Source organism: Colletotrichum fructicola, assembly GCF_000319635.2.
Source record: "Colletotrichum fructicola Nara gc5 chromosome Unknown KSG_Nara_v1_contig03, whole genome shotgun sequence".
NCBI lineage: Eukaryota > Fungi > Ascomycota > Sordariomycetes > Glomerellales > Glomerellaceae > Colletotrichum > Colletotrichum fructicola.
Genome location: NW_027094053.1, coordinates 4,820,050 through 4,843,770, shown reverse-complemented (window position 1 = coordinate 4,843,770; position 23,721 = coordinate 4,820,050). Strand labels below are relative to the sequence as shown.

At 56.1% G+C, this 23,721-nt stretch overlaps 9 protein-coding genes across 9 annotated transcripts; 5 read left to right on the top strand and 4 right to left on the bottom strand.

The window, feature by feature from the left end:
• Positions 1 to 445: 445 nt before the first annotated feature.
• On the bottom strand, positions 446 to 1,435 carry CGGC5_v006164 (Hydrolase; the record flags this gene model as incomplete). The annotated part of the gene is made up of 1 exon (XM_032035809.1): positions 446 to 1,435. One exon carries the CDS (start codon positions 1,433 to 1,435, stop codon positions 446 to 448), a length of 990 nt encoding a protein of 329 aa, XP_031892784.1.
• A 762-nt stretch (positions 1,436 to 2,197) lies between these two features.
• CGGC5_v006163 (uncharacterized protein) lies at positions 2,198 to 2,481 on the top strand (the record flags this gene model as incomplete). The annotated part of the gene is made up of 2 exons (XM_066151657.1): positions 2,198 to 2,303; positions 2,360 to 2,481. 2 exons carry the CDS (start codon positions 2,198 to 2,200, stop codon positions 2,479 to 2,481), a joined length of 228 nt encoding a protein of 75 aa, XP_066008952.1.
• Positions 2,482 to 3,355: 874 nt separating this feature from the next.
• Positions 3,356 to 4,703, bottom strand: gna-2 (Guanine nucleotide-binding protein alpha-2 subunit; the record flags this gene model as incomplete). The annotated part of the gene is made up of 5 exons (XM_066151656.1): positions 3,356 to 3,700; positions 3,754 to 4,012; positions 4,070 to 4,227; positions 4,271 to 4,518; positions 4,586 to 4,703. The coding sequence occupies 5 exons, from the start codon at positions 4,701 to 4,703 to the stop codon at positions 3,356 to 3,358; spliced, it is 1,128 nt and encodes a 375-aa protein (XP_066008951.1).
• Positions 4,704 to 12,094: 7,391 nt separating this feature from the next.
• Positions 12,095 to 14,250, top strand: spe-3 (Spermidine synthase; the record flags this gene model as incomplete). The annotated part of the gene is made up of 5 exons (XM_032035775.1): positions 12,095 to 12,125; positions 12,894 to 12,929; positions 12,989 to 13,281; positions 13,358 to 13,595; positions 13,973 to 14,250. The coding sequence occupies 5 exons, from the start codon at positions 12,095 to 12,097 to the stop codon at positions 14,248 to 14,250; spliced, it is 876 nt and encodes a 291-aa protein (XP_031892516.1).
• Positions 14,251 to 14,741: 491 nt separating this feature from the next.
• On the bottom strand, positions 14,742 to 15,521 carry YKL069W (Free methionine-R-sulfoxide reductase; the record flags this gene model as incomplete). Its single annotated transcript, XM_066151655.1, has 4 exons — positions 14,742 to 15,165; positions 15,261 to 15,265; positions 15,344 to 15,448; positions 15,519 to 15,521. 4 exons carry the CDS (start codon positions 15,519 to 15,521, stop codon positions 14,742 to 14,744), a joined length of 537 nt encoding a protein of 178 aa, XP_066008953.1.
• A 1,050-nt stretch (positions 15,522 to 16,571) lies between these two features.
• On the top strand, positions 16,572 to 17,616 carry tropI-3 (Hydrolase tropI; the record flags this gene model as incomplete). The annotated part of the gene is made up of 2 exons (XM_032035753.1): positions 16,572 to 16,833; positions 16,928 to 17,616. The coding sequence occupies 2 exons, from the start codon at positions 16,572 to 16,574 to the stop codon at positions 17,614 to 17,616; spliced, it is 951 nt and encodes a 316-aa protein (XP_031892518.1).
• A 713-nt stretch (positions 17,617 to 18,329) lies between these two features.
• On the top strand, positions 18,330 to 19,437 carry CGGC5_v006158 (uncharacterized protein; the record flags this gene model as incomplete). Its single annotated transcript, XM_032035742.1, has 2 exons — positions 18,330 to 19,327; positions 19,383 to 19,437. The coding sequence occupies 2 exons, from the start codon at positions 18,330 to 18,332 to the stop codon at positions 19,435 to 19,437; spliced, it is 1,053 nt and encodes a 350-aa protein (XP_031892519.1).
• Positions 19,438 to 20,161: 724 nt separating this feature from the next.
• On the top strand, positions 20,162 to 21,705 carry CGGC5_v006157 (uncharacterized protein; the record flags this gene model as incomplete). The annotated part of the gene is made up of 4 exons (XM_032035731.1): positions 20,162 to 20,434; positions 20,523 to 21,107; positions 21,174 to 21,584; positions 21,646 to 21,705. 4 exons carry the CDS (start codon positions 20,162 to 20,164, stop codon positions 21,703 to 21,705), a joined length of 1,329 nt encoding a protein of 442 aa, XP_031892512.1.
• Positions 21,706 to 22,666: 961 nt separating this feature from the next.
• On the bottom strand, positions 22,667 to 23,182 carry CGGC5_v006156 (uncharacterized protein; the record flags this gene model as incomplete). The annotated part of the gene is made up of 1 exon (XM_032035718.1): positions 22,667 to 23,182. One exon carries the CDS (start codon positions 23,180 to 23,182, stop codon positions 22,667 to 22,669), a length of 516 nt encoding a protein of 171 aa, XP_031892513.1.
• Positions 23,183 to 23,721: the final 539 nt, after the last annotated feature.

Genomic DNA, 23,721 nt, shown 5'->3' with positions numbered 1-23,721 from the left:
CGTAACATCAAGGTCGTTGAGAATAGGTAGCTAAAACAATAATAGCAATATTTGGAAACTATCTCGAATCTTAAGTGTTGATTCTCTACGATATGAATAGTTTTCTTTCTTATTGCTAAGAGAGTATAGGATGAGGGAAAAGGTCATGTCTCAGAAGTGGCCATTCTGACCACCGTATGGATTCGGTGTTACATAATCAAGGCAACCGATGCATACTAAATTTGATACGTGGGCATGGCAATAACCTTGACCGATGGTCGCAGACGTTTATGCCTTACCACTCATACTGACTAATTTCTTTCAAAGTGTTGTCAAATCAATCAGCTAGACGCAAACCACGGAGGCCGCCGCCTTCTTTATTACTCTATTCTTACCCATGCATCAGGCTACAATGGTGTACAAATGAAGCTCCCCTCACGTTGCGCGCTTCTCATAAGATCCACCCTCATGGCTTGCCGTCGACTTTCGCCGAACTGACATCCGGATACACATCAAACCTCCTCTGCGTATTAACAGGAATGTTCCTCCTCGCCTCCTCAATCTTCGTGCCGTCCAGCTCCCACGCAACAGTCGTCTCCCCCTCCTCAGCCTCCGTCAGCACGTTCGCCATCGGGTCGATGATGAGACTGTGCCCCCACGCGTGGTACGTCGCGTCCATGTCGCGCGCGGGGCTGCACATGGCCACATAAATCTGGTTATCCACCGCGCGCCCCTGGCCCAGCAGGCGCCAGTGCATCGGGCCCGTCGTCAGGTTGAACGCGCCCGGGTACACGAGCGCGAAGCACCCCTTGCGCGCCGCGATCATGGCCAGCTCCGGGAAGCGGATGTCGTAGCAGATGGCGACCGAGATCTTGCCGTACTCGGGCAGGTCGACGACCGTCACGCTGTCGCCGGGGCTGAGCACCTCGGACTCGCGGAAGGTGATCTTGCCCGGGATGTCGATGTCGAAGAGGTGCACCTTGCGGTGGCTCGCGAGCAGCTCGCCCTTGGGCGAGAAGATGAGGCTCGTATTGTAGAACTTGCCGGTCTTGGCGTCGAGCTCCGGGATCGAGCCGCCGATGAGGTAGGCGCCGCTCTCGGAGGCGATGGCCGCGAGGGCGTGGAAGCTCGGGGACTGCTCCTTGGTCGGCGGCGAGGGCAGCAGCGTCTCGGCGTACTTGGGGAAGTAGTCGCAGCCGTAGGGCGAGTTGAAGCATTCGGGCAGCACGACGATTTTGGCGCCGACGTTGGCGGCCTCGAGGACCTTGGACCGCGCGTTGGCGAGGTTGGCCGTCTTGTCGGCGCCGGAGGCGAGCTGGATGCAGGCGAGCTTGACGGGCTGCTTGAGCACCGGGGATGCGGAGGTGGCCATGGTGCGGAACGGGACGAGGCGCTGGGAGGACGGCTTGAAGGCGGACGATGTGAGGTGAGAGAGGGTTCGGAGGGCGAGGCGCATTGCTGTTTAAAGAGAGTGTGTGTATGGCCCGGTTGACGTTGGGAGGGGACGGCGTGATGGTGGGGAGCGGTTGGAGGCGACGACATTGCGGGGCGATAACGGCGGGGTAGCTTCGGTGCGGTACGGCATGGAAGCTCATCCCTGCTGCCGGGCCGTTGGAGGACTGTGCAAGCACTGTCGCTGACTGGGAATCCGATGGGCGCCACTACAGTGCGGATTGGTCGGACAATTGTCCGAAGCGTCGGGAAATGATGTGATCGGGGCGGCTCCGATGAATCGGCCTTTTCCAGTCCCGGCCGACGCTCCAGAGCCAGAGCATTCCTGCGGCGGGATGCGACATAGGGCGCAGACTACATGTCCAAGTCCGAACCAACAGAGATGATGACTGCATACGTGGTTGGTATTGAACCATTCTTGCCCCTGTCCATTTGCATGTTGCCGGCATGGCTCAGCCTGGATTCTATTCGCCATCACGCGCCTTCCTACCCATTGTGCCATTTTACAAATCATCACTTCAATGATGCCGCTCACCACTGGATACTTCTCGAAATGGATTGCTTTATGAATGGGACCGTCAAAGCGTTTGCAATGGGGGGTCACGCGACAACCACCACCAGATTCTTATTCCCATAACTCATCTCGCTATATTTATCCTCGTCTGGTCATGAGCGTTGGGATGTGACACCTTCATCGTCCCCCACAAGGCACAAGAACACACAGCCACCTTCATGCGACGATTCACCTGACGGCAGGGAGCCGAACATGTCCAGCACATCCCCATCTGGGCAACTGGCCAGTGACCACCTTCGGCACACCGTGCCGACGAATTATCTGTCCCCCACAGCCGCCTCTCACGGCAACTCATCATGTTCGTCCGTTGGAAGCCCCATGAAACGGGTCTTGTAAGCTTATATACTAGGATAGACGGTACCCGAAACTATGACAGCTTCCCTTGCACAGATACCTCCGTCAACGTTGGGGACCGACCACCAGGACAGCTCCGCCTTCGCGGGTACCTGATTGAAGACGCGGCTGGTCCCATCTGACCGGATCGCGGGGAAAATTCAAGACCTGAAGGTTAGCCAGAAGGGGTGGTGTCAATGCAAAGCCACAATGCATGAGACACGCCATGGCACACTCTGCGAAAGAGACTCTCTTGTAGTCCGGACATCTGGTGTGTAAATGCTTTTTTAACAAGTTTTGTCCAATTTTCCTTTCGAGTTTAGATGCCTGCCTGCCTCGCAGTCGTGCCATTTCCACCCTTGGCACTACAGTCCACACACATCTCTTCTTTTCTTCTTGTTCCAAACATGAGGACAAAGCTTGAAACAGGGCATTAGGTATCAATCCATCGCACGCAAAACAGAATCAGCTCGGCCTCTCCCATGCTTTCGTTTCGTCTCATGTGAACCACCCTTCGCAACCTGCTCCGTCTTTCCCCCACGCCATATCCGCCGTTGAACCTCGAAGCAGGGGCCACGGCCTACCCACTGCTCTCTGCCGGCCTTGGTTGCGCGCTGTCAGGCTGTCGCATACTGGCAATAATATGCAAAAACAAAGCTGCATGATTACCTGCCGCGTTTCGCAAGACTCCGTTCGGTAAATAACGCCTGCATATGGACAATAGATAACCAGAAAATAGACACAAAGGAAGCGGAAGTAATATACATCCAATTCGGTGCTCTCCGAGCTTGACTCAAACTCGCTTAGAGCTTGCGACGCTGTGGCTGGGCTGAACGCTCGCAGTGGATCGGGTGACGACGCCGAATGTTCTGAATGGATGGCGCCGCAAGGGGCGGGTTATGGACCTTGGAGGCCGCGGGTATCGATTAGGTTCGGCATGTTTGGTAGATGCCATTTAGGATTGTGTTGATATAGACGGAAGCCAACGGGTGGCGCAAAATTATCGCAGATCCGGCCTTATAGTATCAGCTGCTTGAGGTTGCGCTGTATGATCATGTCCTGCACTGAGCCCATAGTAATCTTGAGCAAATTTGTGTCGGTCGCGTTCGTGAAATGGCCGTAGATCTCCTTCTCGGTGTTTCGGTTCAGGGCACGGAACTTGTCCAAAAAGTACTTGCTGGCAGCCTTCCAATCGTCGGCGGGTCCGTGGTAGTCGGTGAAGCCGTGTGATGTGATGGGGTTGGTGGGCAGCTTCTCCTTGAAGAGATCCATCTTGTTGAGGAACAGAATCAGGGCAGACTTGGTGAACCAGTGCGAGTTGGCAATTGACTCCCACAACATGAGCGCCTCGTTCATTTGGTTCTAGCAGTGCAAGTTAGCAACGATAATTCACGACCACATCGGGGCACACCTACGCCGTCCTTGTCTTCGACCAAGCACTGGTCATATCCAGAAATGGCGACGAGGAAGAGCAGACAGTTGACATTCTCGAAGCAGTGGATCCACTTCTTTCGTTCTGAGCGCTGGCCGCCAACATCGAACATGCGGTAGGTCAGCTGGCCCAAGTCGAAAACCGTTTCCGTGATACCCGTAGTCCTCAATCTCGAGCGCAGCAAGTCCTGGTCCGTCGGTACGTAGGCATCGCTCCAGATACGGTCCAAATCGTCACAGAAGCTTCGACAGGGTCAGCAGCAGGTTCCAAGGTTGTCGCATACCGCAAAGGTGACTTACTATGCCAAGTTGTCGTGAAGCGCGAACTCGTTGCCCTTTGCGATGGCTTGCTTGACGCCGCCGTCAGTCCAGAGCTCCTTGATGGGCTGCAGGTAGTCGCGCGGGAGGGGATCTGAAGCGTTGATCTCGTGTTCCACCAGGATGTGCGCCATGTGTTTCTGTCAGAGACATTGCGTGTTAGTCTAGTCGTTCTTCTTTCACATGCGACAGCGCCGCATTTCGGATGCGACACCCGCGCAATTGGCGTATTCGGGTTATGCTTGCCTCATTTTCTGGGTTGCTAAACTCGATGTGCATCTCGGCCATGGCGTCTTGGATCAGGCGGAAGGATTGTACAATGTTGTTGAAAACAACAGGCTTCCACTCGAGCTTCTCGTTTTTGCTGAAACCTTGGGCGTAGATCAATTTCATCTGCTTAAGCACGGTCGACTTTCCAGATTCTCCGGCACCTGGTAATCGCAAAGGGGTTAGTGGATTGCAGACACGACAATGTTGGCTGTTGTTGCGACAGCGTACCCAGCAACAGAAGCTTCACTTCTTTCGACATCTTCTTTTCATCCTGGCGGATCAAGCGGTCCAGGTCGCGCGAGCGGGCAGCGCCGCCATCATCCTTCGATCGGCCCCCGAAACACATGTTGTACCAATTCGACTCAATTTTGGCGGTGATTAGAGAATAGGAGGGGGAGAATTGGCGCGAACGGGAGGTAGAAGGAATGCCGGCCCTCTAGTGCAAAAGAAAAGGTCGATCAATTCGCAGGCCGGGTGTGGCGGGCCTCAGGGATTGTGAGGTGATTCTCGATGGCGAAGGCGAAAGCGACGGAGGGGGAAAAAAAAAAGACTGCAGGCGGACAGTCTAAGAAGGACGGTTGGGGGGTTGTTCGCGTCGGAGAAGAGTAGTCTTTTTTGTTGTCCGAGGGCGTTGGATGTCAGGCAGATCAGACGAGGAGAAGCAAAGCCAAGAGAAAGCAAAGCAGAGCAGGCCAGGGACAGGGCGCTCTCGAGAAGCAAAGGACTGAAGCCGACTCGACTTGCAAGAAGAGGCTGTGTGTGTTGTCAGGTGTGTAGGTGTGTGGTGGTGCTGCGGAAGCGGTCAGTCACCTGGATGAGGTTGAATCCAAGGTGGTTTGACTGGCGTAGAGTGAGGAACGTCGGGAGTTGAGGAAATGGGCGGGCGAAGAAGCTTTTGTCGGTTTTAGGAGTGCCACGGCCAGTTTAGTAAAATGCGCTAAAAACCTTGGGGGCGTTCGTAGTGGACGCCCTGTGGGCTGCGGGTTGGCTAATGTTAATCCTGCAGCAGAAGAGCCCAGCAGCTCGACTTGCTTCTGTTTCTGTTCTGTGTGCTGCCCGGGGGCGAGGCCAATGGCGTGTCAGGGGAAAGACTAAAAGTGCTAGCGTGGGCGAGTGAGAGAAAGGAAGACAGGCAAAGTAGCGATGAGGCGAGGAGGACTGGAGCCAGGTAATGGCAAGGCAAGGCAGGGTAAGGTGGGTAAGGTTGGTTTGGCAAGAAGGACAGACGGAAAGGACGAGATGAGACGGGATGTCCAGCTCGAATTGGCAGAACGGGGAAGTTTGAGAGAAAGAGGTAGAGAGGTAGAGAGGTAGAGGTAGAGGAGGAGGAAGTGTGAGAGAGAGGACCGGGAGATGATGGGAGAAGAAGAGATGTGAGGACGCACGAAGCAAGCACTGGACAGGACAGGATAGGTCAGGATAGGATAGGTAGGCACGAGGGAAAATGCACCTCGGCGGATACCTTGCGATACGTACTGGGCCATCAGATTGGATAAAGTGTCTGCGAAATAAAATAAAAAATATATGGAAAAAAAAAGAGTAAGGATTATGGTACACGGTTCATGGTCATGGTGGTCCATCCACATCATTCATCAGTGCAGCTCAGTCCAGTCCAGCCCATGAAGACTGGGGCAGACGGGAGTCGGGAGAGAGACACAGAGAGCAGTGGAAGCAAACAAGGACCTGCTGCTGCTCTGTGTCCAGGTGCCCCAGCACAGGTCGGGGAGGTTATGGAAGGTAGCTGTTGCTGGTCTGGCTGTACCCTTCAGCTTGACTCCTGGCTGCAGGGTACAGACATGTCGCGTTCAAGGTACTTTGTTTCCATGCTTCATAGTAGATTCCATGGCCATCCCGGATTCCAAGTTATCAACGGCAGAAACAACACAAGAGGCACAATTTCGCCGCTGCAAAACACGGACATTTCAATCCCTCGAACGCGACCACGGCGGAGACGCTGGACGGGCATTGGGGACGCTGAGTGGAAGCCCACCGCAGTGGACATTGGAAAGGCCCAACAGGTGGACACTGGCGGATGGCACCTCGCCTTTCTCCCACCAGGTCCACCTGCACCTTCAGAGGCTTCGATGGAACACTGCGCTGCTGTGTGCGGGCGGGCGAACAGGAACTTGAGGAACCTCTGGACCGGGGAGCCAGTGGTACCTTGGGTGCGGTACGTGCCCAGGGTCGTCGACCTGCCCGCTGCCCCAGAGCTCGCGGACGGCACGGCAGTGGGGCGGCCCCTGGCGTACCTGTCCAGTACCCGCTGCCTGATTCGTTGTGCGACCCTTGCCTGCGCATGCCGCAGAAATGCGCTGGGAAGGACTTGGCAGCTACTTGCATCCGTGTACTCCAAAGTTTCTCTGCGACTTCCTTGCACTTGCATTAGCAAGCAAGCCACCTCCAGTTCCCCGTCATCCTCACCACCACCAGCGACCACCACCACCACCACCGGCCGCCTACCGTCTATCGCAGCACCACACCCTCCCAGCGGGACCGTCTTGTTGATGTTTGCTCCCTCCTGCTACTGCTGCGCTATTCTCTCGTGAGAGAACAATGGCTTTCCTCTTTTGACTGAGACAGCCCGCGGAGGGGTCACTAGATATGCTTCTCTCTCATCTCGACAGATCTTCAGAGAAACCGCCAGCCGAGTCGACTCGTCATTTTGTTTCAACAGCTCTACCGACATATTACAGCCCAATGCCGCAGTCGCATGGCAAGTCGGTCGTGTCTTGTCTGTACCAATTACCGACTCCGTCATCCAACCCAACGCAACACGCCCAACCAACAAAGACAAACATTCCAGACAGACATCAATGCGACCCTGCCAAACCTGGTCAACGCACCTACAGCCTACCCAGCACTGGCAACTGCACTGCCATATGGCGCCGCCTACCTGCTGCATCTGGCACTCTCCTCCTCCGCTGAAAGGAAAAAGGGGCAACTCTCTCCTCGCTACCAACTACATTGCATCAGGTTCTGACAATACCTCACAAGTTGCCTGAGGTGCTTGCCAGCTCCCGCCTTGGAAACGTGCTTTGCAGAAGGTGGCCCCCCATAATCGTTCGACGCACATCCTCCCGGATGCACAATGCTGCGTCTGAGTGTCCCAACAAGAGGGTTGCGACCTGCAAACTGCCATGCCACATGGAGAACCGTCGGCGTGGAATGGGGGCACAGCAAAAAGCATGCCAAACAAGCAACCAAGGCTCAGCCGCCTGAAAAAGCAAAAGCAAACTTGATCCAAACACCACACACACACACAACACCCATACGGCGTATACACACATAACCTTCCTTGCGACGTCTGGCTGGCCACGAGTCTCGACTCAGTCACTTTCCATCTCGTCCAATCCTCCTTGAGGCGCTGTCTCAAGCACTTCAACCTACCTCGATATGCTTCAAACTCAAAAGACTAAAAACCTTCCGCCGACACGACACCTCTCCCGCCGCCAGCGTCCTCCACGGCTTCTCCGTCCCATCCAACGTTCGTCGGCCAGCCTGTCCACGACGCCTCAACGCAGCTCTACAAAGTCAACAATGACAACCAAAGTACCTACCTACTACTACTACTACTGCTGCTGAGCCTGCAACAGCCTGGAGGCCTGACGACGTCTCTCTGCCACTGGCCAGTACGCCTGTCGCTTGCTCGGGAGCCACTTCGATGGACCCTGCGTGACACAAGATCGCTGCCACACGACCCCAATCGGGCCCGTACGCCGGAAACGCCTCATGCCCTTTTTCTGGCCACAGCCCTCTACACTAACCACGCTTCGCGCCTCGACCTGCACCAAAATCGCTTGCGGAAGTGCATGCCTCCCGACGCCAGCTCTTTCGATGCTTCGAGCGTAGTCCTGAACGCCAAGAAGCCACCAGGTATCAAGCTCCCACTCCCGCCCTACGCCAACCCGAGAGCTTCGTCAGGTTGTTTCCGCTTTCGTTTTCCGTTGTTTGCCCGCTGCAGAGCGAAGCAGCGCAAAAAGACATCCATCCCATATGCAATGCAAAACCATGATGCTGGTCCCGTTTCGACCAGCGGTCCCCCTGGCCGAACGCGTCCGCTCTCGGGGAGCCATGTCGCCCCTGATTCATGCAATTGCAACGGCGACATCGAAGCACGACTCCGTTGCTGGACGGCCGCCTCCCAACGTTCATTCAGATCAGCATCGTGCAGAGGAAAATAAATGCTGATTTAGCGGGCCTTCAAGGGGCACCTGCAGCATCTGCGGATGAGTCCCGCAGAAACGAACGCCAGGCCGCGCCGGGATCACCCCATACCGTCTTGGCCACTGAGGAATGGTCCCAGGCTTCCGGCAGGGATGAGGGTCGTGGCTTGCCTCTGTCGACAGGGGACCCGTTTGTGGACGGATTGCACAACTCGTGGCATTCTGTCGAGGATCCGCGGGCGGCGGTCATCGACGACCCAGATCGACGCACGTTTCCAGCACCATGACAGCTCGTCCGAGACGCCTCGCAGCAACGCGCCAGCATCGACCTTTCAGAGAGCCAGTAGAATCAGCCTGAGATGGAGGGTGCGCCCCAGGTCACCACCACCAGTCGGGGACTTTTTCGTTTTTTTTCTAGCAACCGCCCGTGCCCGAGCCTCAACTCAACGGCGGCCGTGATTGTGGACATTCGATCTTGGGCATTCGAGACCGGGCGTTGTGTTAGAAGCTTTGGATTCGCTCGGACCGTATGGCCGGACCCCGATCAGCTGGGAAGGACAATCGAACCTCACGATTCGTGGTGTTCCGATGTAATGCAATCACCCAAAACGGGTTTTCAAGCCTCCTGAGCTCTCAAAGAAGCATAGGTACGGCTACCAATCCGTAAGATTACTAATGCAATGGGCCCATGGCACTGGTTAGGGCGGCTCTGCTGAAGAAAGAACATCACCATTGCGTGTAATCGGCCGGAAGCGGCTCATGTTCTTCAACAAAAACGGTTGAATAATCGTCTCTGCAGCCCAGGCCATCAGAGACATCCGCTGGAAACCAACAAAGGACCCAGTCAAGCGGAGCAGCTGAAAAGCCGGTGGTATGCCAAACAGTGAAAATGGCCTTCAGCTTCGTCTAATGTCAGGCCTAGATCCGGAGGAGTGGTATGATGAGTGACGGAAATCGCGGGATGGCATGGCCGGGCGGGGCAGAGCCTCCCCCGACGCCCATAAGCGTGAAGAAAGAAACGCGCGCAGACTTCAGGGCAGTCTTTGGTGGTGCGGCACGGTAAACTTTCGGACTCTGGCATTCAACCTACTGCATGGACTCCCGCCTAGCAGCGCATGGAGTTGTCCATCCAGATGGGTTCAAGGTTTTCACATCGGCACATGGCATCGCATCGGCGACCGTGGACGAGCGACTTAGGCAGGGCATCAAGCGGGCAAAGCTCTGCTTCCAGGTCTGTTCTGGGGAAGGCCCTGCCGGGCAGCATTTCAGTTCATGCAGTAGCAAAGCAACTCTGGTCAGATTTGGAGACGGAAACAGGCGAGATTTGGGTTGCCATTACCGATCATCCCGTCTGTGAACCGCAAAGGCGTTGTATTTGGCCGTCGGAAGTATTCAGACAGGTTAAGCGATGAAGGTTAAGCGTCGCACCAGATCTGACGCGTCTTGGAGCAAATAGAAGGAGTGTTTGGCTGTGAGAGATTGGGATAAGCGAAGGGAGCCGACTGCAACAAGACGATCGGGTCGCGAGGCAAAAATGAAGGGCGGGAGTCGGGACGAGGGAGTTTGGTCCTCTGACTTTGGGTCGATTCTGGCGCACGCGACAAGGTCGCGGTGCGGTGCGGTGCGGTGCGGTCGGCCGAGGACGGTGGATGTTGAAGGATTGGCATGTCTTGCATGCTGCTGCTACGTTGGACCTGGTGCAGCCGCGGAGGGGCGGCGGCAGCACTCCGGTTGTGGGTAGAAAAGGCAACTGGCACAAAGAAAATGGGCGAGGTGGCAGGGGTGATGGCCATGCATGATGTCGGGCCTCAGTTTGGCACGGCGGAAGGGCTCGGCCGGTAGTCTCCGGCCTTCGCCTTGTCTCAGTCGGCTGCACGAGAGCAAGACAAGCAGCTTTGTGGCCCCATTCCCGGAGCATTGACGGTTCTCCTGCCGGGCGAATGACGCAGAGTGTCTGGGTTCTCACATGGCAGCGCTCAACCCAAGAGGGAGGGGCATTGGAGATTCACAACCCCAGTGAAGGCATTTGCACTGCTCAGGAGCATTCAGCAAAAGCCAGGCAGGTTTCGTCGGCAGGCTTCAGAGTCCGCAGTATCCGAAGGACTTCGTAAGCCTGTGAGCAAGCTAGACCGACACTGGTCGCTTTCGTTTCGTCTGGTCTCTTCTCGTCTCGTCTCCCCCGGGTTGTCAAACCAAATAGGCTGTCACATCTGATGGCGGGGAGGGGGGGGGACGACGATCTTCCTTCCCCTCACAACAGAGACAGGAGAGAAAGGGACGCCCGTTGATTGCCGGTGAGGGAGTGGGGGCGCCTCGTTTTTTCTGTGGAGCGGGAATTGACGTGAAGAAACGGCGGCAAAGCAAGAAGACGAAGAAGAAAAAAAAAAACAGAGTTTTTGGCTTGGTGATCCCAGCTCGCCACGTTTTCTTCAGAAACAGCTCTCCCTGCGTTGCCTTACGTTGGGGTTTGTGCAGCAGGACTTTGCCCAAGTTTCGACCACAATCGCAGACGGTGTACCTGATTATTGCTGCGGATGAATACCTCTCGCATCTCGGGTGCAGACATAACATGGCCCGGGGGAAAGGTAGCGAGCGATGGAGAAACGACGGATCTTCTTCCAATGCGACATAGGGTACGAACACTGACGTACGTACGGGATATCCGTAGGGTTGACGGGCATCGGTTATTCGTCCCTGCCTTAGCTAGTTGCGATCCAACATGACAGGTGTCAGTGGCTAGTAGCGACTCTAGCGAGCGCATTTGACCCATATAGACGAAGCTGGCTGCCTATCTTAACTTGTTAAGGCGGGCAAGGAGTGCGAAATAAGGTCAAGTAAGTTGTCGCAAGTATAGACCGCAACAAGGTAGGCACGGTCGTGAAAGTAACATGATACCCGACGCGATATGGACCTTACGGATCCGTGCCTTACCTTACCTAGCTGGGCATCGTGAAAAAGGACTCATCACAAGTTGGATAGGGCAGACACGACACAGCGTCGTCGGCGCCTGGCAGCAAGCGGCGGCAGGTTACCAGGAAACAGCGCACTGATGACCGCAACGAGAAGGAAAGAAGCTGCCAAAGAGGGGATCCCCAACCACGGGCTGGCCAGTCATTGGCCTTGCCTGAGTCTAATTCTGGGTCCCAAATCTCAAAACGAGGCCACCCCGGAGCCACAAAAATTTTCTTCCTGATTTTCGCTGTCGCCCTGCCCGCACTGTACCGCACCGCACCACCTGGACGCCGCTCTGGACCGCACCGCTACCGCTGCCGCTCCTCGATTGGCTTGGATTGGCGCACCGCACTGGTACAACGGCGGGGGAGCAAAGAAAAAACCAAGTCCCCTCTCGACGTCAACGCACATTTTCAGCCCGATACCAGGACGAGGAAGGAAAAAAACGAAAACACACGTACATACACATACACACTCGACCCCGTAAGAACCACTGCCCGTCCTGGCTCTCCCCTTCCGCCATATAATACCCAGCTTGCGCCTGCAACAAAGACGTTTGCTTCCGTCGTTGACTTGTCGATATCTACACAGTAGCCCTGCAAAACCCCCGTCCTTTGCGAAAATGAGCGAAATTACCCATCCTACCATCCAAGGTACGTACGGTCCACCATTCCTCCTGAGCCCTCCCTATCTCTCTTGTCATCATCGGTCGTCTGTCGTCAGTGTCTTCTGCTGCCGCTACCACTGCCGCTGCCTGCGTCCCCCTTACCGAGCTTGAGCCGGAGCCCAGGCCCTTTCGAGTTCTGCTCGTCTCTCACCCATCAAGGGGCCCCAGCAGACCGATGTTGTGATCTCCCCGACCTTCGCCTCCTTTGTCATCGTGACAGGCAGCCGGAAACATTTTCGATGGGGTTGTTGGCTGCGCGGGAGCCTCATCCGTTCCACCCGTTGGCTCGTTGATGGAACGCGCTTTTCGGCCCAGTCACCATCTACCCGGTCGACCTGTCGATTTTTTTTCCAAGTCTCAACAACCTCCCGCGCGACTATTGACGGGTGGCTTGTCTTTCCGGTCCCGGGCGTGCAAACGAGCCTTTCACCAGGCCTGCCTCCTCCACCGTCTGAGCGCGCATGCGCTACCCTTGATGCCACTCTCGGTTAAGCAATTGCTCAGGAGAAACATCATCCATCGATGCTGATCGACTGTCGTATAACCTCTTAGTGAGGTGACATCTGGGCCTCCGCCACATCGGTTCCCAATTCCTCCGGCGACGGCACTTTCGGGGGATCGGCAGTGGGCGGCCAGAAGCAGTGGACATTTCGGCAAGCTCAGACCTCTGGGAAAACAATCACGGCGACTCATTCATCACGACAAACCAAATGAGTCGGGACCGCTTTGCTAATCACACTGGAAAATTACACAGATGGCTGGTTCCGTGAGATCTCGGACATGTGGCCTGGTAAGTCGACTTACTCGAGCATCGTCGGCTTCTTTTCGCGTGTTAATGATTTCCCCCAGGCCAGGCCATGACCCTCAAGGTCAAGAAGGTCATCCACCACGAGAAGTCCAAGTACCAGGATGTTCTCATCTTCGAGTCCACCGACCACGGCATGGTCCTGGTTCTCGACAACGTCATCCAGTGCACCGAGCGTGATGAGTTCTCGTACCAGGAGATGATCACCCACCTGGCCATGAACTCTCACCCCAACCCCAAGAAGGTTCTTGTTATTGGTGGCGGTGACGGCGGTGTCCTCCGTGAGGTCGTCAAGCACGACACCGTCGAGGAGGCCATCCTCTGCGACATTGACGAGGTGAGCTTCATCTCGGTCATCCCCGCGCACGCCCGCGCGCCGGCTCGGCCCCACTAACACGGCGCGCCCCTCACAGGCCGTCATCCGCCTCTCCAAGCAGTTCCTCCCCGGCATGGCCGTCGGCTTCGACCACCCCAAGTCCAAGACCCACGTCGGCGACGGCTTCAAGTTCCTTGAGGAGTACAAGAACACCTTCGACGTCATCATCACCGACTCCTCCGACCCCGAGGGCCCCGCCGAGTCCCTCTTCCAGAAGCCCTACTTCCAGCTCCTCCACGACGCTCTGCGTGAGGGCGGTGTCATTACTACCCAAGGTTGTACGTTCCCATTTGTTCAGAAAAATACGAGGAGAATCAAGGAAGTACTCGGTTTTAGGAAACAGCACCAGGCACTCAACTTGCCTGCTTCTTCTTTCTTTGGCCTGTCCTCGATTCATCCCAAGAAATTCCCCCGGCGCGCCCAGTGGCCGCCGGCGAGATCTGGGTTGCCTGAAACCTGGATACGCTTTTTCTTTAATTTTCTCTCTACTATGAGAGTCTCTCCTTTGTCGTTGTCTTTTTTTAAGTCGTGAGTTGCGAGACTCTACTTTCCGACGGAATCAACTTCTCTGTCTCTCTAGCGCGGTGCTCTGATCCAAGACCTCTCCCCCGCCCCATCCGTGTACCAAGAACGGGACTAACAACCCGCACAGCCGAGAACCAGTGGCTTCACCTGTCCCTCATCACCAAGCTCAAGAAGGACTGCAAGGAGATCTTCCCCGTCGCCGAGTACGCCTACACCACCATCCCCACCTACCCCTCCGGCCAGATCGGCTTCATGGTCTGCACCAAGGACGCCAACCGCAACGTCAAGGAGCCCATCCGCAAGTGGTCCCCCGAGGAGGAGGAGAAGCTGTGCAAGTACTACAACGCCGACATCCACAAGGCCGCCTTCATCCTGCCCAACTTTGCCAAGAAGGCTCTGGAGTAAAGGTTGTCGTCCTCTTTTGATGAAGTAACGGATGAAAAAAAAGGAAAACGGTCATATCATGAGGCTGGGTTCGGTATAGAATGGTTTAGGGGAGGCAACGCTCTTAGGTGGCCAATTACGGACTTTGGTCGGAGGAGATCTCAATAGATTTGTTTGGCAGATTGAAAACAAAGATATCGCCAAATATTCTACAAAAAAAGTTTAGTTTGTGCCGGAGGTTGACTCCGGGCGCGTTCAATGAAATTTTTATTGAATCATCTCTCTCTCTCTCTCTTCTCTTCGCCTGTGGCCCCGTAGCCTGGGGTCTATTCCCGAATGTGTCCCGTCTACAATGATATCAAAACCGTCATTGATGAAATGACCCCGAAATCGCCAAATTGTTGAAAACTTTTCCCTTGCCCTGACATAAAAAGCTCAAACACCTCCTCACCCGCTTCTTGTGACTCTCTCATCCCACGCAGCCATGCACACTTCATACCACCTCACTCCTCTCACCAGTCACTGCTCGCCGCCAGCAGCGCAGCCAGCTTCTCCAGCCAGACGCGGTCCACCTCGTCGAAGCCGTCGGCCAGCGCGCAGTCCACATCAATAATCGCGACAAGCCTGCCGTCCACGACAACGGGCACGACGATCTCGCTCTTGCTGTCGCCGTCGCAGGCGATGTGGCCCGGGAACGCGTCGACGTCGGGCACGAGCTGCGTCTGCAGGGTCGCGGCGGCGGCGCCGCAGACGCCGCGGCCGAAGGGGATCGTCTGGCAGGCCACCTTGCCCTGGAAGGGCCCGAGGATGAGCGCGGGCTTGGAGGCGGGCGCCTTGGGGTCGAGGACGTAGAAGCCGGCCCAGTTGACGGAGGTGGAGGGCGCCGGGAGGGAGTGGTAGGCGTGCCAGAGGAGGGAGGCCGTGTTGGAGAGGTTGCTGTGTTTTTGGGTCAGTTGGGTGAGTTGGTTATTGGGGGTGCTATGATGCTGCTGATCATCATTCATAGTAAGATTTTGGGAGACTTGACGTACCAGACCTATATCAAAGCGTTAGTTCCGTGGTTGGAAGGGAGAAGCGGAGATGTTTTGGGGATGGAGGGAGGAAACGAACGTACCCAGTTTCTTTGCTCGTAGAACAGACCTTCCGCCTGGAGGAGGACCTGCTCGTAGGCCTCCTCCTTGGTGACGCCGTTGGCGAAGTTGGATGCGTCGGCGTGGACCTGAGTCACCTCGGTGTGTCAGTCTAGGGCTTTTTTATCTTTTTTTCCCTTCTTCACCGAGACGACGCACCATTATTTTGTATGAGATAATTGTGGATTGTGAAGATTCAGAAATGAGAAGCAAGCAGAAATTTCGTTCGGGAGAGTTTCTACCGAGCAAATGGATCGCGGAGTGAATGAGTGGTCGTTCACCTCATCTCATCCGAAATCCGCGGTGAAAATGTGTGTTGAAATCCCACTGCCCAATCACGTCAGACCTCGGTGAGCTCGGTGAAGGGAGACCCATCCCCGGAGGGGAACGATTTGCTAAGCAGACTGTCTTCTCACACTTACACCTCCAACAGGTAAGGTGAGATAGCGCATGTAATGTGATGCGCGGCACGGACGTCCACAACTTACCGTCGCGGCAACTCTTGGGTTAGGTGTGTTTGGCCTGCAGTACCCGAAAACAAACCTCTTGCTTTTTCTGCTCACAGAGTCTCCCACCGGAGAAATCTCCGCCGGCTAGTACAAGATCGGAAATCCTGCGACAGCTCGGGTGATGGACATGACGTCCGCGCGTTGGGTGGGCAGCAGCAGCAGCAGCAGAGACAAGTGAGGTTGTGGGTTGCTTTAAACCCCGCGCCAGACCTGAGACGCGGTTTATCTCTGGTGGGAGAGGCTAGCTAAAGCTAGACTTCCCGGGCACATACACTCACCGGACGAAACCTATTCCCCTTTTTGACAACCATCCGCTTGCGCGCGCGTGTGCCGTCATTACCGTAGCGAGGTAGCTCATTCCTCTGCACAGACAATGCGATCTGGTGGCGCCCTGCGGACGGACGGGGGGGGAGGCGATCGATCTTCACAGACAATATTGGTGCTACTTCATCTCAGCTTTTCCCCCACATGACTTTGCTCTTTCTCTCAGGAAAGCCACACTATTTTGACTTTTTTACTAATCGGTGAAGCGTCGTGGGACCACACGATCTATTCTCGACTTTAGAGTTGATCAATCGTCCGCGCCCCACGATTCCTTCCGGGAGCTGATCCTCATTCCACAAGGAAACTAGAATCCATCAAAGCTGAAAGAGACCGGGACGCGCACGTGAGGAAACGAAACGAAACGGAACGGAACGAAAAAATGTCAGATTCGCAGGCGCCTCGCTTCTGCGCGGACTGCTTCAAGGGGACCCTCCGCGGCGACGTCGAGCCGCAGGGCACGGAGGAGACGGTCAGCGGCCTGCCGACCTACGTCGCGCGCCCGGAGCCGGGCCGCGAGCCGGCCGGGATCGTGGTCGTCATCCCGGACGTGTTCGGGTGGAAGCTGCGCAACACGAGAGCCCTCGCCGATGCGTATGCGAAGAGGATCCCGGCCGTGGTGCTGCTCCCCGAGGTCATGAATGGTTAGTCTCTCGTCCCCTACTGATTGCTGGAGGAACGTTTGAACCAGGTCGGGCGTGGAGGTGGGGGATACAGCAGGCGCTGACCATAACGCAGGCTACGCAATGCCCGACTCCATCCTCACCGTCGGCGACCGCATCGCATCCGAGAAGTCGTGGCTGTACAAGCTCTTCTACCTCTACCCTGTCGGCGCCGCCACCATGATCCGCTACTTCGTCCCCCTCCTCCTCGCGACACGCGCCGGCGTGCTCGTCCCGCGCATCGCAAACTTCCTCCGCGCCCTCCGTCTCGACCCGCCGTCTCCGCTGCCGCGTCCGTCGACGTCCAGGTCCGCCTCTGCAGACGGGGCCGGCGGCGAGACGTCTGCATCCGCGGCGGCCAAGGGCCTCAAGATCGGCGTCGCGGGGTTCTGCTGGGGCGGCAAGTACGCGATCCAGCTGGCGCAGGGGACGGCCGGGCCGTTTGGTGAGGAGAGGCTGATTGATATCGCGTACACCGCGCACCCGAGCATGGTGTCTGTGCCCGGGGACCTGGAGAAGGTGGCGTTGCCACTGAGTATTGCCAATGGGGACGATGACATGATGATGCCGAGGGCCAAGATGGCGCTGGCGAAGGATATTCTGGGGAAGAAGGGGGACTGCGAGGTTTGTGAATATGCTGGGGCCAAGCACGGGTTTGCGGTGAGGGGTGATCCGAATGATGAGAGGCAGGCCGACTTGGGAATGCGGGCGGAGGATCAGGCTGTGGGGTGGTTTAGGAGGTGGTTTGGGCAGGGTCCTGAGTGAGGAACTGGTACAGGTCTGTGACTCGTTGGCAAAGGAGGAAGAGAAAAGAGGAAGCTGTGAATTAGGGAGACTTTAATCGTTCTGTACGCTTATGGTATCAGCGGTTCAGATAATGGTAGCATTGTGGAGGTTTTAGCACTAGCAAGTATCGTGTCTGTGGCGGGCGAACTTGGGCATGATCTTTTAAATGACTGTTTGGTTCGGATTGATGAAAATAAGGTTATTGTCGCACTGTTGGTTGTTGAAGGCGATGGGGCTATACCGTTGGGCTCGGGTCTCAAGGGACGAGCAATTCCGACCAGTTATATCTTCATTCTGAGCTCAAGAGCGCAGCAGCACCAATGATCGACCTGAAGCGATACAGGACCATCCTTTTCCAATAATCTAGACGAATAAGCCAAGAGCGGCAGGAAAGCTTGGTTCGGCTCTGGCCGACCGTTCCCCGGATCCGATACGGCGGGAGCTGCAGGCGAAGTGGGGCCGACGCAGGCACACCCACGCGTGCGCCGATAACCGATAAGCTTTTCCACGCTACGCAGGTAATCAGTGACGAAACCAAGGCCCCGTTCTATTTTTTTTCTGATTACCTAAATTTCGATATTCAGGACAGCTTTAATTGCCCATGCTGCTCAAGCCCACGACTACTTTCCGCATACACCAAGCAGAACCCCCACACCGCCAATGCAATGAACCATAGGACGACATTGCGCGTAATGCGCAACCCGTCAGCTTCGGCCCTTCTCTGCGGCCGCTGCCCGACCAATCCGCCCTTCCTGTCCTTCGCAGTGAAGCCGACGACGACGACCTCTTACCGCCGCCTCGCGAGCTCCCTCACTTCCGAACGAAGCCACGATGCCAGCTCGACGGCCGTCCTCAACCCCAAGCTCAACCCCATCGCCACCTCCCGCCCGGCGCCTCTCGAGCTCCCCGAACGCCAGCCCGACCAGAGCAAGGTCTCCCACCTGTTCGCGCAGGCCAAGACGTACATCAACTTCTACAAGGGCGGCCTCCGTGCCGTCTTCGCGAACAGGCGGCACATCCAAGACGTCATCGCCTCCAAGAAGAAGACCGTCCCGGGCTTCCGCGAGCCCTCCGTCTTCTCCCCAGGGTTGGTCCCCGAGGGCTTCAGCCGCGCGGACTGGGTGCTCCTCTGGCGCGTGCGCCACGACATCCTCCGCGTCCCGCTCTTCGGCGTGGTGCTGCTGATCTGTGGGGAATTCACCCCGCTCATCGTCATCTTCGTCGACGGCGTGGTGCCCTACACCTGCCGTCTGCCGCGGCAGCTGGCCGCGAGCTTCGCGCAGGCCGAGGAGAGGCGGCACAAGTCGTTTGAGGACTTTGAGCGGGCCGCGCCCGAGGGCGTCGTGAAGGGCAACGTCAAGGGCGCGGCGCAAAAGCACGTGCTGCGCAGCCTGCACCTGCCCGGCATGATGTGGGACAAGATTGGGTTCATCCCGCCGGGCATGTGGGCGTCCAAGGGGTGTCTGAGGATGGCGTTCCTGGAGGGCGACGACAGGCTTCTGCTGCGCGATGGCGGCGTTGCCGGGCTCGAGGAGCAGGAGGTCCGCATTGCGTGCACGGAGCGTGGTATCGACTGCGCCGGCCGCAGTGACAAGGACTTGAGGAAGTTGCTGGATCAGTGGCTTCGTCTTGTTGATGCGGAGGAGACCGTCGAGAGGAGGAAGCGTATGACGGTCATGTTGACCACTAAGTAAGAATCTCCTGGTTTGTGATTGTGATCTTTTGCTAACGCTGTTGTTCTGCAGGACTGAGAAGTGGCCCAAGAACAGAGACTTTGCTCTCCCTGAGTGGCACCTCTGAGCATGTTACGTCCTATGAGCATGTATGATACCAACGTTTTGCGTATTATGACATAGCCTGGCAGTCTTGTGTTACACCACTTATCGTGGCGAGAATGATTGCCGGGTCTGTACACTACTGTATCTTCGTCGAGGCATAAGTAGAATGGATGGGAAACACAAAAGCATATGGCAGGGCTCGGAAAACACGGAAATAGGCAATAGAACAACAACTCCCGTCCAGACAGACAACAGGCAACAATCCAACATCTTCCCTTAACGACTAGATAAAGTTTTAAGTGAATTCGTTCCGTTTCTTTGCAACGAGGAAGGTACCCACCACATCCCAAGAAAGAAAATTGGTCCATCGCCGAGCCCATGTTTTTTTCGGTGGAAGTCTGACATCCCACGTCGCCACATTCCAGTGTGCCAGGGATGTGCTTTTTTTTCCCTTCCAAGTCTCCATATGTTCTCTTATCTGTGGATTCGTTCCAACTCGAAGATATTTTGGTCCTTTCAAAACCATCACTGAAATGTAGCTCAACATTGCCAAGACAGAGTTGTCTCACGTCATCCCCGGACGTCCGCTCGTGGGCTTTTGTGGTGGAGGCTTCTTGACGATATAAGGCTGTGAGATCCCCCTGACGGTGTGAGTGTTTTCCGGGTCCCTCTCTTTGACTTGCCTTGGCCCTCACAGACGGAGCGATATACGAGGCTTCTCTGGTACGAGATCACCAACGACAACCATGGCATTGATCCTCCTTGTCGTTCTGGCAGTCTTCCTGTTCTTCAGGTGGTACTGGAAGCCAATCACAATACCGACAACCACAAGGGATGATGGTTCTTTTGCCCTCCCCGTGGACGCCCAGCGTCGCCAACGCAGGCCCGCCTACTCCGATCGTAAACTGCACGCACAATTCGGCAACATGTTTACGACGAAGTTTATTCCTCAAAACTGCGATCTCAACAAGGACCATGCGAACATGCCCGAGACATTGTCATCGTTGACACGCGGAATGGTGAGAGTTACTACCCCTGAAAGCCACCTCAACCTGCGTCTGAGACATTTCTGGAATGCACCTAACATGTATCGAATTCTTCACACAGGGAATATTCCTCAACAAGATCATTAACGAAGAATACATCCAAAACATTGACTGCCTGATCAGCTCTCTTCGGCGCTTCATCAGCCGCGCGCCGGCGCAGGAATACACCTCCGCCTGCGCCGTCGAAGAGACGCACCGCTGCGCACTCGAGTGGACAACCAAGTCCGACGTGGCGCTCTTCGCCAGCGTCTCCGAGCTGACGCACAAGGCCGCCGTGCGGATCCTCCTCGGCGACGACTTCTACTCCTCGAGCGATGAGCTCCGCACGCTCCTGCGCGCCATCGAGGAGGAAGCCGGGGAGCCGTGGGCCTCCGCCCTTCCTGACTGGCTGCCCCACCCGGCCGTGCGACGGCTGCGCTGGGCACGGGAGCGCGTCGCCGATATCTTCACGGAGAGGCTGATGCGCAGAGATGCCGTCGCCGTCGCCGGCGGGCCCATCGAGGCCGACAGGCAGGACTACGTCACGTTCCTCCTGGACGAGGACGGCACGGCGGCGCTGAAGCATCTGTTCCCCGCGCATTACACGATCCTGATGCTCTTTACGCAGAACGGTGTTGCTTCGACCGTCTTCTGGGTCCTCATCTCCGTAAGTAGCAAACATGCCGTTTGTCCCCCATCCCGGCACAGCGCCTGACAACAACGCTTTTTGCAGCTCTTGAGACATCCAGACGTCATGAACGCCATCAAGAGGAACTCCCGAGGCGCAGAGAACGACTCTTCCCTCCTGAAGGCCTGCATCAAAGAGACGGAGCGGTACTACGAGAACGTGCGGTCCAACTCCCAACTGGACGGCGGCTGCCCGGACTCCTGGATGCCTGGGAGGTGGCTTAACGCCGAGAACAAGCTCGTCAGCTTCGACGAGGTGTGCAAAGGTGGCATTGCGTCTGACGACCAAGTCAAGCCCACCGCACGAGGCGACGACGGCATGTCGGCGATTGTCGTGGAGCAGGTGCTCACGACCTTGCTTCGGTGCTACGAGGTGTCTTGGGCGTCTCCTGAGCAGCCTCAGACGGTGGATTTTGAGGCGCTGGATTTTGATAGGCCTGGACAGCCCCAAATTAAGGTACGGAGGACACACCATTCGCATTTATTCTCGCGTCGGACTTGACTGACAAAATCTCTAGGATGACTTGAGAGTCAGGGTTTCGAGGAGAGTGTGGCCGGAGATGACAGGAGGGTGTTAGAAGAGATCTCCTCAACCTCGAACGGGAGCTAGTCCGTCATGATATGGGCAGGAAAACAACAGGGTTTGAATCGATACAGATCTCGATTATCACCTTATACCAACATGACTTGCGATTTGATTCACACAAGCATACCTCTTGTGCAATATTTCTTCTGCGGAAGTATGACTTCAATCTACCAAGCATGCAGAAAATGGAGCCGTGCAACCACACATAAGTCAGGCGATCTCATCGTGGCCAGCTAATTGAGCTTGTGACTGGTAATGTAGAAGTAAGGCGAAGTTCGGTGATCAGGAGGTGAACCAAAGGACCACCGAATCGGGAAGTCGGAGGCTGAAGCAGTTGCTAGGATGGACCTGGCGCCGTGTAAGTCAACTCACTGAACATTTGATGCTTGTAGGGAAACGCCTGCCTATCGATCGATGCATGGCATGGCACAGTAAAAACACCAAAGAATGGCGTATCAGAAGATCCATTAACAAACAGGACATTGCTAGACGAGCAGATATTAATTTCACATCCGGTGATGTTGGCGAAGAAAGTTGAGATCATGACAATAGACGACAACGACAGGGACGATAGTAAGTACACTTGAAAAGAAAACGCACACCGTTTACATCAGGTTTGGTTGATTTGCCTGAATTACAGATACTGTAGTGGCTATAATAGACATGAAGTGCGGCAATTTGCCTATGCTGGGTGCTATTCGCGTGCTCCCTCACGCATTTTGTTCGGTCCCCCCCTCGATCATCCACCGTCTTGATCCTCGTGATATCTCATCTTTCGCAATACCCTTCCTTCGCTAATGCCCGTGGAAAGAAAATCTCAAACATGGTATCTTGTGCTTTCCCCGATTCCGAACGCCCCTTTTTTGATACCTCCGTGTAACGCCTTGAAATGATTTGTGAATTGGTACAGTTGGGAGAGACCCTCCGTGGCTTCCCAGGATGAGCTTCGGCCCTTAGCTTCTCGTAACCGCAGTGGGCGGTGTCGCGATGGTGGGTGGTGTTGAAGACGTAGAACCGGTGGCCGTGCCGTAGTCTGGGGGCAGGGAGCCCCGGCCAGCTCCTGCCGCGCCGATGAGAGGCGGCGGGGGCATGTGCTCGACGTGGGCCATCTCGAAGCTGCCATCCCGGGTGACGGCCTGACCGGGCTTAGCTTTCGGCTCGTAGGCAGGAGGGGCCTCGCCGAACTCGTCCAGACCTTCGTCGGGGCGAGTGGTCCACGCCCAGCGGCCGTTTCGCGATGAGCGCTGACCTCCAGCTCTTTGACGATTCGCTTCGAGATCGCGACGGGGCCACGGGCGTTGCAGTCCAAGCCTGCGGAGACGGCGGCGACGCTGGAACTGGATAAGAGTCGCGAGTATGCCGATGGAGAGGAAAACGATGAGAGGCGTGAGGATCCAGGTATAGGGTGCAGAGGACAGGCCAAGGCCTTCGCCGCTGCTGCCCAGAGAGCTGCTGTCCGTGGACGACATGATATGCTGGTCGGTGTCGTGGGGTGCAGGTGCCGGTTGACCAAGAAGGAGCGAACGAGCCAAACCGTTGGCGAACCCAGCGAAGACTTAAAGTAGGCGTGTAAAAGGGCGCAGTGAGTGACTGGCAGGGATGCTTGTTGGTGATAAGCAGCCCTGTTTTGTTTGTTGGTTTGTCTGTTGGCTGGTTGGTGGCTATTCTCGTTGTGAAAGGAAAAGAACCCCTGGTGGTGTGTCGAGTTGGAGCGTAATACAAAGGCGCAGAGGGCGAAACAGGGAACGGATAGTGGCAGCGATGGTGATGCAAAAGGCAGCGACGATGGGCTTTCACGGCCTCATAGCGTGGCTCAGTTTCGCGGGTTCGCTAGTTTCGTCTGGATTCCCGTAGCACTAATAGCTTGGGTGGATCGGAGAGATGGACAGCCGAAAGATGGTGAAGACGGGTTGTTGGTGTTACTGTTGGTGAGAAAAGGTTTGCGGACGACGGGCGTTTGGTGAGCAAGGGAAAGGCTTGCTTCAAGCTTGAGTCGACTTCGCGCAGC